Source organism: Xiphophorus hellerii, chromosome 23 (assembly GCF_003331165.1).
Source record: "Xiphophorus hellerii strain 12219 chromosome 23, Xiphophorus_hellerii-4.1, whole genome shotgun sequence".
In the NCBI taxonomy this organism is placed as follows: domain Eukaryota; kingdom Metazoa; phylum Chordata; class Actinopteri; order Cyprinodontiformes; family Poeciliidae; genus Xiphophorus; species Xiphophorus hellerii.
The window spans coordinates 14292521-14307856 of record NC_045694.1 but is presented as its reverse complement, the minus strand read 5'-3'; the positions used below and the strand labels follow the sequence as shown (position 1 = coordinate 14307856).

General features: G+C 39.2%; 3 protein-coding genes across 3 annotated transcripts; 2 read left to right on the top strand and 1 right to left on the bottom strand.

Moving 5' to 3' along the window:
* Positions 1-639: 639 nt before the first annotated feature.
* LOC116714826 (nucleolin) lies at positions 640-4856 on the bottom strand. Its single transcript, XM_032555580.1, has 7 exons — positions 4453-4856; positions 3499-3982; positions 2934-3021; positions 2342-2824; positions 2119-2257; positions 860-1571; positions 640-789 (listed from the first exon to the last, which is right to left on the bottom strand). The coding sequence occupies exons 2-6, from the start codon at positions 3580-3582 to the stop codon at positions 1013-1015; spliced, it is 1353 nt and encodes a 450-aa protein (XP_032411471.1). The 5' UTR covers positions 3583-3982; positions 4453-4856; the 3' UTR covers positions 640-789; positions 860-1012.
* A 460-nt stretch (positions 4857-5316) lies between these two features.
* On the top strand, positions 5317-10087 carry zdhhc24 (zDHHC palmitoyltransferase 24). The gene is given in 4 exon segments (XM_032555556.1): positions 5317-5934; positions 6894-6945; positions 6947-7172; positions 7392-10087. Coding segments are annotated over 4 exon segments (876 nt in total). The 5' UTR covers positions 5317-5629; the 3' UTR covers positions 7685-10087.
* A 107-nt stretch (positions 10088-10194) lies between these two features.
* LOC116714882 (abnormal long morphology protein 1-like) lies at positions 10195-15208 on the top strand. The gene is made up of 12 exons (XM_032555670.1): positions 10195-10697; positions 12372-12419; positions 12516-12674; positions 12819-12930; positions 13061-13111; positions 13297-13374; positions 13743-13799; positions 13921-14037; positions 14116-14180; positions 14269-14428; positions 14701-14765; positions 14872-15208. The coding sequence occupies exons 2-12, from the start codon at positions 12397-12399 to the stop codon at positions 15062-15064; spliced, it is 1080 nt and encodes a 359-aa protein (XP_032411561.1). The 5' UTR covers positions 10195-10697; positions 12372-12396; the 3' UTR covers positions 15065-15208.
* The last annotated feature ends 128 nt before the right edge of the window (positions 15209-15336 follow it).

Below are 15336 nucleotides of genomic sequence, written 5' to 3'. Positions count from 1 at the left end.
AAAAAAAACGATGGAAAGTTGGGTGGAAGGAAAAAGGTGGACATGCAAAAGGAATCACCAAAGATTCACAAACTGCAGGACTGTGGCTGAATGCAGAGCTTCAAGAGCCACCAAACAGGCCAGACTGCCGTTATGTTTGGAAAACAAGGAGAGGCAGAGACTTCAACACCTAAACAGTGAAAGCTGCTGATAAATCAACCTGGGCTTCCTTAACACCTGCATGCAGCGCCGTAGTGACGCAGTGACCCCATCGGCGTTGTCCGACCTGCTGAGGTCATCAGAGATCTGGTGCTTTCTCTACTGCATAGTTGCTATTTGGAGGACCTTCATGGTGTCCACCATGTCACATTTAGTCATAAAAGTGATCGGACTCGTCCGAGTCACTTTTATGCCCCGTCTTTGCTCCAGTCCTCCGTCACTTGAAAGATGCCCAAGTTGAGACATGTGGCTGAAAAATATATTCAGTACAAATCTCAATGATGAACGTCTTCAATTACCTGCAAAATATATTTATTTCCTGATGTTCCTGAACGTACCTTTTGGCTTCTCCTCGGTTTTCACAGCCTTTTGTCTGAAAAGTGAAACAGAAGCGATTAAATTATATCCCATCACGTGTTTTATGACAGAAGATTTACTCACTTTTTGTTTATTGGCTCTTGAGGTGCCAGAAGATTCTCAATATCTTCTTCATCACTTGGTTCTTTTGACTTATTGTTTGAGGACCGAGTGTCGCTCTCCTCTTCCTCATCTTCAGCTGCTTCCTCTGGAATGTTCTTCATCTGTTTGGACCTGAAGCAAAATGGCTGCATGTTTAGTTTGTGCCAAATGAAAAGAAGGTTTCATGGTTTCATGGTCGTACCTGTTTTCCTGCGGAACAGATGATGCTGTCCTCAGAGTCTCCTCCTTCTTCACTCCTGAGTTGGTCTTCCTCTTCGTTTGACTCCTCCTCCTCCTCCTCTCTTCTATCCTCTCACTACATTCTCTCTCCTCCTCATCTTCATCCTGTGAGGAGTCAGAGTCCTTCCTCCCCGTCGTCTCTGTCTTCGTTCTCCAGTTTTTCTGACTGATCTTCGTCTTCTTCCACATCCTTATCCTCCTTTTGATTCCTATTTAGAGGAACCTCATCGTTGCTCTCCTCATCGTCTTCCTCAACATCACCGCCCTCTTTACTTTTCACCTCCTTCTCGTTCTCTTCATCTCCACATCTTTGGTTTTTCTTTCCTTCTTCTTCATCCTTTTCTTCTGCAATGCTTTGCTCGGAGCTGTAAACTTCCTCATCATCTCTATTTTCACTTTTTGCTAGATCATCATCTCCTCTACAGCTTCCTGATTTATTGTCTTGAGTTGGACTTCTCGTTTTTTCACTCAAGCTATCAGTCTGCTCCTCTTCCTCACTCCTGCTAAGCTCTTCTGCCTCCTTCTCGGATGGCGGTGACCCATTATTGACCCCCCTGCCTCGCTCTGACCTCCTCCTGCTTGCTGTGCCTCCTTCCTCAGAGGAGCAGTTTGTTCCTGAGTCCAGGGCGACGGCGCCGGAGGCAGCGACGACCTCACTGGAAGTCCTGGATGACCTGATAAGAGATGGTTGAAAAACGGAGATTTGAGAGCGAACCCTATGCGAGAACAGTAACAGAGTTTATTTTTCTAAACAGCTACATTTAGTTTTCCGGTAAGAAACCCTTAAACTACAAGAAAATGATGAACAAAGTTACAATAACTGTCTTCCAGCATCAGTCAGGTGAAATAAAACCAACTTATTAGGTTTTGGTCTTTTTTAGCTTATTTTAAAAATCTGTGAGTGAAATTATGTCGTTTCAGGTTTCACCTCTGTGCTTCATAACTGCATAAAAATAAAAAAAACTGTGGGTGGAGTGAAAACTGTAGATAAAAGAGGAAAGTTGAAGTCATCAGTTTGTCAGTATTTCAGCTATTTAAAACCAAAACCTAATTAATAATTATCAATATCGACTGATATGAAACGTTTATGTATCATGATACGTTTCTTCAGACGTATCGTTCAGAAATGAAGGATTGTTTAAAATATTTGTGCATCATTTTGGTCATAGATTATGGAGGCACGTATTGCTGGTGAGGGTGAACATAATCATCATTTGTTACCTCTGAGAACCAGATCTTTCTGACTCTGAGGACGAAGCCTCTGTTCTTCCTTTCTTCTCTCTTTTCTTCTTTTCTCTGCTGGTCAAACTGGAGTCTCTGCCGCTCTCACTGCTTTCCACATGTCCGCTAGAGAGACGGACTGCAGGATGTAAAGAAATGATCAATCAGACAAACATGTGGGCACTTTACTTACGTACAGAGTTTGTTTCCTCCTGCTTTTCACCTGGTTTAATGTCGAGCTCAGAGGACAAACACCTTCCGCCTCCACCACCTCTCACCCTCTTTGAATTTGCTGCGCTCGTCTCATTTTCTCGCTCTACAATTTGAGAAGCACTCGACGCTGGCGGTTCCTCGGTGTGGAGCTGACCTGCAGATCCCGCAGCGATCCCGTCAGAGCAGAGGTGATTGTAGTGTTCAGGAGGGCGGCCTGCAGCTTCAGAGCTGACCCACAGCTGACGGTGATCGAATGGGAAGGTGAGGTGTTGCAGCAGAAGTGGGTGAGGATATGGGAAGCTGGGTGGAGGGAAAGGTGAGAGACTCTGGGATTGAAAAGGTGTTTGGAGGAACCGTGGAGGCATGCCTGCTTGGGTTAACCAGGAAGACTCCTGATGGGGATGACAGGAGGAACGATCTCGGCTATAAGCAGAGCTTCCTTCGGTGGGAAACGTTTGAGGAGCATCAACGTTTGGAGCCTTTATGGAAGGATCTGTGAATAAAGAGAAACTTGGTGGAAGAAGCTCCAAGTTTCCAGCTTCTCTAACAAGAAAAACCGTTTGCAACTTCATATCTTCAAATGGCAAAAGAAGAAAACAAACCTTGTGAAATCAGAGGCTCACCAACTGTTGCTGTTGAGACTTGATCTTTACTGTGCTGTAGATAAGTCTTCAAACAATCTTCCATTCTCTGTTGAGGAAATAAACGACAAATATTATGAGCAATAAACAGAAAATTCATTTTTTTTATTTGTATAAGATTTTTGTAGAAACACTTTTTTTTTTTTTAAGGCAGGGACTTATGGAGAAAATATAATGATACCAAGAGGTTTTCTTTATTTGTCATTGCATTGTATATGAAGCAATGCATATTTGTGTAGTGGAAGAAAAATTTTGCCTCAAATTTGAAAAAATGTGGAGCACATTTGGCTAAAGCTCTTATTAGTTCATACTTTGCAAAACAATTGTTTACTGCAGGTATTTTAGGGGCTTTGTCTACCATGTAGGACAATACTATCACCAAATGTACACCACACTTTTGTGTTGGTCTGTAACATAGAATCCCAAAAATATTTTCATGTTTTCTTAGTTGTGACAAAATGGGAAAAAAGTTTAACATTAATAAATATTGTTTAAGCCAGTGAGTTTGGTAAAGCTGTGGTTGTACCTTCTTGTGAGAGGCCTCAGTTTTCTCCTGAAGCTGCTGCTGCCAGCAGTGGAGGTTTTCCTCCAGGTACCGCTCGTACTCCATCTGAAAATGTTAAAGTGTACATTTAAATAACTGTTAAAATCTAAGACAAACTTTCAATCCTGAGTTACTTTAAAACATCTTCTAGTTACTGAATTTAATTTAATTTAATGCCTTTACTGTCACTGTGTTTGTCACCAGCAACAGAACTGCTCTGTCTCGCTCTGATTGGTGCCAGATAAAAACGGTTTGAGAATCTGACAGTGCAGGTTATTGTGTTTGTGTGCTGGCTGTGTGCATCCTGTAACCCGTATAGTTTTCATGGCAGCGTTGCAGGCCAGCATCTCCTTCAGTGTCTCCTGGGCTCTCTCAAACTGCAGGAGAAGCCTGCCTGTTGTGCTGCTGGGCTCTGCGCTCTCTCTCCTTCAGCTCCTGCAGACGCTGCTGAAGTTGCATCCCTCTGCTACAGGAAATAGAGAGGGAAACGTTAAAAATTGAGGTAGGCATGCAGCTTGGAGCAATCTGTATCTGCATCCAATGACATGTTGTGTTTGCACAGGATTAAACTAGTAGGGAAAATTCCTCTTCTGCATGCTGCCTTTATGAACAAGCCAAATCTTTTCTGGAAGAAAGTTTTGTAGTCAGAGGAGACAAAGATTTTTTGACCAAAAGAGTCTTTGGGGGAATCACAATGAGGATTTAAAACCGATTACCTCTGTATAAACTGTCAGTAGCATAATTCACATCCATGATGTATGTAAACTTCCAACCAGCACTGTACATTCATCCAGACTACTGTAACATTAATAGGTTGCTGTAAAACAAAAATGTACTGTCATGTTGATCATTTTTTATGAAGCTTTAAGACGAAGCTACAGACAGTATAAACCAAAGATGTGTCAAGCCTGCCAGGCGTCTTTTTGAGTACCTTACCTTTTCTTTATAAAGAGCTCTCTTTGTTTGGTAAAAGTATTTTGATCCATGCTGGTAAGATGCTCAACTGAAAGCAAATTCTCCCCTGGTGCAGCCATGACTGGCTGAGCTCCTTAGATGAACAGATTATCAGGGATTAAGAGTGATCCTTTGAGGGGGAGGGACCATAACCATGCCGCCAATCCACATGCACAGCACACAAAACCTTTCTGAAGCACTCTTTTAAATGCACAATGATTCTATTTTAAAATTCAGTCTTAATGGGTGATTTTATGGAACCATTCACAAAAATGTCTTTGCTGACATCTAAAATCCTCACATTTTTAATTAAGGCTCTAGTTAAACTCAACTAACAATATAATAAATTTGTATGTAAAACCACAAAATTTCAGCATCTAAAAATGGGTAGAAATGGGCACATCTGTTTTATGTCTTTTTCATACTATTACTTCTAATTAAACAGCGATGATAATAATAATAATAATAATAATAATAATAATAATAATAATAATAATAATAATATTTGCTGTTATTGTTATTGTTGTTAATAATAATTACTGTTGTTTAAATTATTAAGAATAATATTACTGCTGATCATATTAACATTACTACTGTTGTTATTATTAATAATAATAATATTAGTAGTAGTAGTAGTAGTAGTAGTAGTAGTACAGGGAATTATTAATAAAGCTAATTGTGAGGAATATGCACGTGAAACTAAACATGTAATGGATTAGTTTAAATATCTGGATATTATCTGGGTTTTAACCTAATGTAAAATAGGTGCAGAAAAAAGGTAAATATTCTGTATGAGATATGAAAGTTTGAAAAAGGCGGAGGCAATTTTAACACGCGGAACTGTACTGTGTTGTCCCCCTCCGGTTGTATTATCATGTAGCACTACATCTCGGACGTGATTTGAGATAAATTCAACAGAGCAGTTCCTTATCTAAAGAGTAATATTTGATTTATTTTCAACAAAGATTAACATGATTTCGTATGTTAGGCCAGAATAATGTTTCCCGAAGGTTTGTGACTCAATATAATTAATTGAGAGTCGCGTAGCAAAGCGAACAGAGTATTATTTGACTAGCTGCTAGCTAACCACTGTGCGTCTGTAAAATCGCTCCTTCAGTACGCTGGCTGACCGCGTCGCGGTTTTAGTTTTACTTCAAACATGACAGGGTTGGGCAGCAGGTTGTTCTACAAGGTCGGGAAGCTTTGCGAACAGCTCCCCGTGTTCCTCAACACCTTCCTGGTGTTCTCCATCACCGGGGAGGTGAGCTACCTGGTGCTGGTGGAGGCTCCGCTGAAGGCGGAGCAGCAGAAGACGGCGTGGTCCTCCTGGTGGAAGGCGCTGCACCTGCTGGGCCAGTACTACATGCTGGGAAACATCTGCTGGAACGCTTTCCTCTTCTTGAAAGTCAGCCCCAGCATCAAGGGGGTGTTTCTGGGAGGAAATGGACTGGGCCAGGGCTGGAGGTAAGGAAGAGGTTAGGAACCCATCAGGAAATTAACACACACATTTCAACTGTATATGACGCAAAATTAAGTTAATTTCATAAGCAACAACCAAATTAATGAAGATAATGTTCTTTTATATTTTGATCATGTGTCATTATCCAAAAGGTCACATCAATACCAGTTTGTTGGGTAAAATATTTTTTGTTTACACAGTGATCTCATCTTAGCTTGTCATGCTTGAGAAGATAACTTTGGCTGAAAAGATCATTTTATTGTTTTCAACACACTGTAGTTAGTAATCTAGGTCTTTCTGTAAAACCTGTTGAAGTGTCTGGTTGGCATGCAAAAATTTCCTAAACACATAGAATTAAATAATGTCAGTGCAGTATTATAGAGCCTTACAAAAGCATTAAAATCTTTTCCACATTACTTCATTGTATTTTGGTGGGATTTTATGTGACAAATCAATACAAAGTCCTGCATAATTATGAAGTGAAAAAGGATACTAGTTCAGAACAAAATCTTTACAGAACAAATTGCAATTACAGTTGCAGTTCTTTTGGGGTATGGCTCTGTAAGCTTTCCACAAGTGGAGACTGAATTTTTTGTGTCATTATGCTCCTGTCCTGCAGCAATCCCAACTAAAATGGTTGTTTTGAGTTTTCACAAGTAAGCAAACATATTGAGCTTTTTCCGTTATAGCTTTCATGTGCAATAATAACATAATTCTCCTGATTTTCTAAAAAAGATTTCAGCACAATGTTGGTTGATATTACGTTTATCTTAGTACTTCTAATCTAAAGTTAATAAATGCTTACCTACCATCTTAAAATTGTTAATAATTTGTCAATGGAAATGTATCAGCTAAAATTTCATTATAGGCTAAAAGTTCAGTTTGCATTTTTGTGATACTCTAGCAAAGTAAAACTTAGACATCTTCAGCATTAAATAATATTTTGTTTTCTTTTGTTACGCAGGTACTGTTACACGTGCGAGACACACACACCTCCTCGCTGCTCCCACTGCTACTGACTGCAAGGTGTGCGTTCTGCGGCGGGATCACCACTGCGTCTTCTTCGGCCAGTGTGTCGGCTTCCGCAACTACCGCTACTTCGTGTGCTGCTTGTTGTTCATGTGGTTGGGTCTCCTCTACGCCATGGTGATGAATGCTGAGGTCTTCATCGTCATTCTGAAGGAGGGCGTCACTCTGCACAGCATCCTGCTGCTGCTCATACCGTGGATCATGCTTGTTTCAGGTCTTCTACAGATGCTGCCTTTTAGCTTTTGTTTGTATTCTTTGTAGCTTTTAATATTAGCTCCAAGTTGGATTCGCTTCGAAATGTTACATTTATAGTTCTTTTTAATTAATTAAAAGCTGAGGGAAACAATTTGTAAAAACAGACATATTGGTTCAGACATTCTTATAATTACCTTACTTGAAATTATACAAGCTAATATCTTCCTTTGTTTTTCAGGCCAAGTTTCAGCGCGGGCCTTCACCTTTGCCTTTATCGCTGACACCTGCGTTGTAGGTTTCCTGCTCGTCTCCGCCTTCTTTTTCTTCCACCTGTTCTTGCTGTTTCGAGGGCAGACCACCAGGGAATGGTACTCTTCTCGCCGCCCCTATAACCTGGGTCTTGTTAACAACCTGCGGCACATGCTGGGCCTCCGCTGGTACATCTGCTGGCTCTCCCCGCTTATCCCATCACCGCTTGTTGGAGACGGGATAAACTTCCAGGTCACAGGATCGCTGGAACCCTGCCAGTAACATCCAGAAGTCTGGACAGAGTCTGAGTCTTTAGTGGTGATGGTTTATGCTGACAGGAGCAGCAGCCGGAACATTACCTCGGTTTAAGAGGAGGTAGCTTTGGATGGGATGCTGCTTAGACGCTTGGTGGTGGTGGTCTTATCGTTTGAAATTATTCATCAGCCTATTAATTGCGCTGAGAAGGGAAATCAGGGGTCGACCTGAAAATGGTATCTGCACCGGTTAAGGCTAACCTCAGATACTTACTCAATTCTGTACAACACTGAGCACTGAACATATATTTAAAACAGCACTGAAGTAAGAATGTACTGTATCAATGATTAAAAGTAAATGTAGAATATTAAATCTTTCTTAGAAGGCATTTGCAACTCACAAATGTGGTGATGTAGTTTAACTTTGAGTGGACTTTTTCCTAAAGACCTAAGCTGCCTAAATCAGTTTCACTCAGATTTGTTTTGCACTTTTCCTGATTAAACTCCAGGATGTTCTTCATCCACTTCTGAGCTGCTGCTGAATATAATCACAGGCCTTTAGTGGGGGCTGTTTCAAGCTGAACAAAAATATCTATATTGAAGATGCACGATCAGATTCAGGTAAAGTTTCAGCTTGGCCAGACTTAAAAAATTATTATAAACTCAAAATTTTCATCGTTTTTGTGATGTGTAAACACGAGCTGCACTAAGCAGATTACTCTTCAGTCTGGAGAAGTCGCCAAGGTATTTTTAATAACATCAAGGTGTTTAATGTAAAAGCAGAGGGAACCTTAGGCTGTAAGAGAGAAAGCAATTCCTTCACCTCATAACAAGAAGGCTGAGCAATTGTGCATTTTTTTAATTTTTTTTTAGCTTTTCCATACAGTGGCTTTTTTCAGCCTCTGTTAGGGAACCTGCTGGATTTAGAAATTTTGTCTGCCTTTTGGAAATCTTAGTTAAGATGAGGTTTTGCATTCTCTAGGGAATACAGACAGAGACAGATGTGTACAGTCATTAATACTAACTGTGCTAATCGCTAATATATGATGCTAAAGATGGTTTTAAATGTCAACTTTGTAATCACTTTGTCTTGGTTTTAAGGTCCTGTCCACATTTGTTAATTAATTTTTTTTCTGCTCTTTTTGTACCCTCTTTCATATTTAAGTATATTTCTTGGTGGCAAAAACATTCAGACAGGATATCAGGAGATATTTCAAATATAAATTATGATTAAAACCCACTTTGCACTTGCCCACACTCTTTTTCTGTGCTAGCAACCACAAAGAAAATGGAGCGTTTTTGTAGGTTATTTAACATTTGTCTCAATTTGCCCTGACTTGGTTTCTAATTACTTGTGTAAACTAATATGTACACAATCTAATTCATGTCATGTGTATTGTGCCAAAACCGTAGAGATTAAAACTATGGAGTTTTGTGTAGCTGATCCTTAAAATAATAGTAAAAACTCTGCTTTACAAGAACTCCTCACACAATCGGACATCAACTCTGATGTTAAAAAATAAAAGAAAATCAATGACCAGTCACTGTAAAAAGGGTATAAGAAACATTTTCATTATAGCTCTTAAAGAGAAGTCAGAATTGTTAAAATTGTTATCGGTAGTTGAAAGTTATCAGAAATACTAGTGGTGCATCTCTGACTTTCACATTTATTCAAAAATTCTCTGACATAGTGTCATTTTTATTTTGTTTACAGATTGATGTCACATAAGGTCATCTAACAAATCCAGTATTTAAAATGATTGTATTACAGTGGTGTGTCAACAGTTTGTTTCATAGTTTCTAATTTGTTAGTGTTTCTGGCTGTCAGGGACTTGAGCAGCATTGTGTCATTGTACCATTCCCTTCTGCAACAGCAAACCTGATCTTTATAACATCCTTCCTTTGCAAGGTGACAGTTCCTATCTTAATCTTTGAATCAGTCTCTTTATGGTTGATTTTTTTTAAGTATTGTGGAGGCTGATAATTTCAGCATGTTATCTCCTATGGTGCCCTGTTTCAGTCCAGTATGTAGAATTGCCCTTGGACCGTGCTAACATGTCTTACTGCACTTGATGCCAGCTTTACTTTCACTACTTCGCCTGTATTTTGTAATTCAAACTCTCCTTGCCTTAAAGTGAATCAACAAATCACAAGCCTTGGGTTTGACAGGTTCTTAAGTGTTGGTGAATCAATAAAAAACTGTTCAGTTTTATTTGTATTAATTTTAATTGTTTTGAAAAAGATTGCTGTTTTTTCTGTTGGGTTTTGTTGCTTAAACGTCCATCAAACTCTGACTTGAGATGCTTTGCTGTTTTTATTATTTTGTATCTGCAAATGTGTTGTGTTGAAATGTTTACTTGAAAACTGTTGTTCAGAAAAGTGTTTTCTCTTCAGAGTTTCTCAAATGTTTGATTAAAACTATGGAAATCAATGATATACCTGTTACTCCTACTAAACGTGTGAATGTAATTCAACAAGAGAGACTATCCTTAAACCTGAACACTAACCCTACAGGTTCCTTCAGGGAATGTTCCTTACAGGTACAACAGTCTTATCTTCTTTAAGGAATGTTTTACACAAGAAGAACATAGTTCTTTGACAAATAATGCTTAGGGAACATCCTTTAAAGGTTACTAATTTTCTACCCTTCAGAGAACCTTTCAGGAATGGTCTCTTACTTGATCTCAGAAGGCTAGTTTAATCCATTTTCTGAAAACTATCAGGGAATTTTCTCTAAAACTTTCCTAAATGTCTTCAACTTTTACGGTGTAACTTTCAGGGAATCTTAGAGAACCTTAAGGAGATTGAGGGAATAAAACAAAGATTAAAGACACAAAATCAAAAAATCCAGCACAAAGTAGCTAAACATAAAAAATACACATCCCTGCAGGGTCCCTGTACACTTTACTGTAGTAAAAATTAGATCTAAACTGAGCTTATTGAGTATCGGTGTGCAGAACGGAAGAAGTCCGACTTTCAACGGCCGCCATTGGGAAAAGTTCCTGACAACTGCCACACCTGTTGCTTCCAGGTTCTTGTTGGTGAGATTTATTTTTTTTTTTTTCCCCACAATTCTTGTTATTTATTTATCTGTTAACAGTTAAATTGGTGGGACATTGTGAACTAGAATCGGGCAAAGACGTGAATTCACAACCAATTTAAAATTTGCGCATTCTCAAGCTAACGGAACCGTTTGTCGGCTTCGGGCCACCGTCTCAACTGTCGCTAACGGTTCCGACGCCATTACTGACCTGTGAATAATGGCTGTGAACTGCGTAAAACATCCGTTTCCCTTTCTTTAGCTTTGCCACGGAGTTTAGATGAAGGATGTTGAAATATTTATCTCAAAACTGGACGAAATCCTTTGCATTTTAGCTTATTGTTTGACTATTTTAACATCCGTTAGTTAGATTACCCGTAGTTAACGTTTTTAAAATTAGCTTAAATACAACAGCTTATCTACGATATTGTAATAAATGCGGGGTTTAGTTTATTTTTAATTAAACCCTGTGTTATAAGGGTTATAAGTGTTTGGTTTTTTAATTAGGAAAAAAAAGGTTTTTTGAAATATTCAATAAAGTTCAGTAACATTAAATCACAGTTTTCTTTCTCATTTAAGTTTTTAACAAACATCCGCAGGTGGTTTCCTAAACTCTTACGATCTAATCAGTCGATAAAGACATTTTTCTTGTCTGCTTATACGAATAGTTGAAACCAGAGAAACATCCACCTTTTTTCTCACTGTGAACTTAAATGAGACCAAACTTATCTTGTTTTAGGGCGGCTAGAAATACCTAAATTATGTCTATTTGCCATAACAATGAGATGAAGAGGGAGGATTATTTATTAAACCTGTGCTCCCTCAATTGGTTCCTCTTGATGTGAAGAAGCAGCAGCTCTGAGACCGTCCAGATGGCCGAGCCTTTATATCTAAGGAATCTCAGATAATCCTTTGTTGCGAAGTATTTTTTTTCCATTTGTAACCATCATGTTCAAACATGACAGGGGGCATCCACACACTGTTCCCACAAAGTTATGAGAATGAATATTTTTGCTAAGCTGGAAGCTTTAAAATTTCCTTTCACAGAAACAAAGGAGCCAGGCCCAATTCCTGAAAAACAGCCCCACACCCTTATCTATGACTAAGTTTTCATTTCTCACATTACTCTCAGTGAAAAGCCGTTCTCCTGGCCAATGCCACGCCCAAACCAAATTCCCAGAGGAGGATTCATCACTCCACAGAACATCTCTGTTGTTCTAGAGTCCACTGGTTCAACACCTTTGTGTACTGATTGAATTACACTTTGTGATGTAAAGCTAGGAGGCATTTCATGAAGCTCTTTTTGTTTTGTCCTTGAGCTAATTTAAAGTGTTGAAAACTCCAGCTAATTAGTCAGGAGAAAGTTGGGGAGTAAAAAAATGTGTGGATGGTACATCCTTATAAATAAAGGCCTGTTCATATGACAATACAAGTCTTAGATTTACTGGATGCAGATGCCTTCAAAGTGAGACTCTAAACCTTTATTCATTATAAAGTTGTAGTATTTTATACTGACTATTTTTTCTAGAATAAAATACTTTCCCATTGTTGATTTAACTTTATTCCCTGTCAGTGTTGGCTTTTTTTTGTTGTTGCTTCTTTTAAAATGTAAGGTATATTAAAACTGATGCTGTGAGAATTTCTCTATCATCACTTTATTGATGTATTTTTGCAGCACAGGGGAGTACTTGGCCAGCCCGATGGACATTACAGAGGAAAATATGTGTGTAATGCTCAATAAACAAAAACATCTATGCAAACACACACACACAGGTTTAATTAAATGATCGATCAACCTCTAACATTTTGTTTTGTAAAGATCCCGAATGGATATGCTGGAGAAAATAGCTGAGCTGGATTACAGCCAGAGTCAGCTGAGGGAACTGAACACTGAGATGAGGCACTGGCTGGATGTTGCAGACGACGACATGGCAGTGCTGCGCTCAGAGAATGCCAGCCTCAGGAAACAAGTGAAAGAGTGGGTGCACCATGCCGTCTGTCTTCTTTGACTTCCACCAGCTCCATCTTTTAGAGTTAACCACCACAAATGCTGACCCAATGACTTCCTTAGTCGCCGTGGTGAAGAATCTTGTTTTCCTCTTTTGTTCCTGTGTGTCTGCAGCCTGGAGAGGATCTTCAGCGAACTTCAACAGGTTGAAGTTGAACCTTGTGGGCCTCTGTTGCCCGATGGCCTGGATGAAAATAAAATCTGTGAAAAGAAGATTCAGGATTTGGTGCGTTAATATCAGATTTATTTCGCTACCTGCGTAAATGTAAATATGGATTAAATGTATAGACAGGTTGCCTTTTTCAGCCGCCTCTAGTCGTCATCACTTTTATCTGATAGATGATGTTGTTTTGCAGGAGAAGGAAACATTAAAGGTCCAGGAAGAAAATAAGGAGCTAATCACCAAGGTAGCGATATTATTTTGCAGTTTAGATTAATCAGCAGTGCTTAATAATGCATTTCTATAAGTAAAGAAATTGGGCATTATTTCTATAAAAAATGACCTAAAATGCATAAGTTGGCTTTCAAGTTCTCCAATTCAAGGTTCTGCAAAGTGAAGTTTTTCATTTTAAGACGTTTCTATCCTTTTCAGATAAAGATCCTTAAACAAGAACAAGAGCAAGACAAGATCGCTTTAAACAAGCTTAGGACTGAATTTGAAAACCTTGAGGTAACTCAATAAATAATTTCTCTCTATATATATGTTGAAATCCGTGTTTTGGTTTTGATTTCTTCCAAAGTCTTCTCAAACAGGGACTTTTTTTGCCAATTGATTTTTGTTGGAAATGTGTAATATGTGTGTTATAGGTAATGAAATACCTTCAATCTAAGCCACAGTGATTTGGAAATGTATTACTCACTCCCTTTAATGCAAGTTACATTTCATCTGTTGCAACCACAAACTTCAATCTGTCTTTATTGGATCGCATCACAACAAAGACATACATTTACTTTTACAAATATTTAATAAGATTCAGCAAATTTTATTAAACTGGACAAATGGGCTGCAACTCTTTGTCATGCGGTGTGTTCTATCAGATTGGAGTGGAGGAGGTTCAACTAGAGCTGCAGCGAAGGGATGAGCTGATTCATCAGGTAGGAGCACAGAAACCAGAGTCAGGATATTCATTGAAATAGAAATCAAGCATATTAATGTTAGCAGTTCTCTGTTATTCATCACTTCATATGGATTTTTAACTACGTATTTGTCGGACAGAAAACCTTGCAGTTAAAGCACTTGGAGGAAACCGTGGAGGAATATTCAGAAGTCATGAAGGCAACTATGTTTACAACCATTACTATTCTAAATGAAAGCAGTTTCGCTTCACACAAGGTGTTCACAATCTGAGAAAAGCTGAGCATAAATAATTCTTGATCACAAGTCCGGTTGTTGGATGTTTCTGTGCTGCAGGACCTCAGGCTGACGAAGCAGGAGCTGATCCACCAGCTGGAGGAGAGACGAGACGAGGCTTCATTGTAACCCCGCCTTTCAGATCCTTAACATTCAGCAGGATTCTTACAGGGCAGGTTCCTCTTTCTGAGACGTGCTGCTGTTTGTTGTCAGTGCTGCTGTGACTGAGGCAATGAGAGAGGAGGAGGGACAGCCCAGTCCTCACCTGTCCATAGCAGAGGAAATCCAGCACCTCTTCTCGTCTGCTGGCATGAATTTCTGCACAAAAGACACCATGCATCCGATCTCTGTGGCATCTGATCTGGACGACAATGTAAAATGCTCAAAGTTTTGTTATGAATTTAGTAAAACGAGTCTTGATGAATAACTATGCAACCAGTATGTGATGAATAATAATGATTTATTGCATTCTCCAGACTGAAAATACTTCATATGATTTACAGAGTATGGTTCATCAACTGTGATTTCATTTTCTGCATTGCCGGCAGTAGCCATAAGAGTGCGCCACATTCAATCTGTGTTTTTCAGAAAGTCCTGTGTGAATGAAGTAGAAGAAATTAGCCTTATGTTGTATTGTATCTGCAGATAAAGACTGGTGAGAAGGAGCAGCTGGAACCTCCCCGTCTTGCAACTAACCTCCAACCCAAACGGTACGTTAGTTTGCAAATATAATCAATATTTATGTTCTGCATCCAACTTTTCTCCGATGTTTAGTTCTTGTATGTAATTGTTTTGTCTTTATCTCTCTCCTGATAGTGGGAGCAGCTGTGCTGTTATCTTGAGGGCCACCATCCGGAAGCTGATCATGCTGTGTATCTTCAGCATGTGTGTTTTGGTCTTTATATTTTGTGGCTGCTGGGTTCGAAACGCTGGCAACTTTTTCAGCAACAGTTTGATAATGTTGCCGCCCTTCGTCAGCGTCCAATATGAGGCATTACCTCCCATTTAATCTATCATCAACCTGTTTCAAGTTTGAGCTCGGGTTGTTTGTAGTTTTTAAACTGCAAACTGCAGGAATTTAACTTGAAGAACCTCTGTACTTGTATGCTAAGCTATATTTACACAAAAGTAAAGTTGCAAAATGGCCACTTCAGTTTGAGTGTCTTGTTAACCTGGCCTACGACAATAAACAGTCATGGGGGAAACTGCTGACTGTGTCCAGCACTCTGTCAGTATCACCGTCCACAATGCTAAGATCACTGGTAAAGAAGCAGGTTGTTT

Coding starts and splice junctions, on each gene's coding strand:
- LOC116714882 (XM_032555670.1), top strand. CDS start 12,397: ATGGACATTACAGAGGAAAATAT. Junction 12,931..13,060: donor AAAAGAAGATTCAGGATTTG/GTGCGTTAATAT, acceptor GTTGTTTTGCAG/GAGAAGGAAACATTAAAGGT. Junction 13,375..13,742: donor CTGAATTTGAAAACCTTGAG/GTAACTCAATAA, acceptor GTGTTCTATCAG/ATTGGAGTGGAGGAGGTTCA.
- LOC116714826 (XM_032555580.1), bottom strand. CDS start 3,582: ATGGAGTACGAGCGGTACCTGGAGGAAAACCTCCACTGCTGGCAGCAG. Junction 3,022..3,498: donor CTGAGGCCTCTCACAAGAAG/GTACAACCACAG, acceptor TTTCCTCAACAG/AGAATGGAAGATTGTTTGAA. Junction 2,258..2,341: donor TGAGCTCGACATTAAACCAG/GTGAAAAGCAGG, acceptor TACATCCTGCAG/TCCGTCTCTCTAGCGGACAT.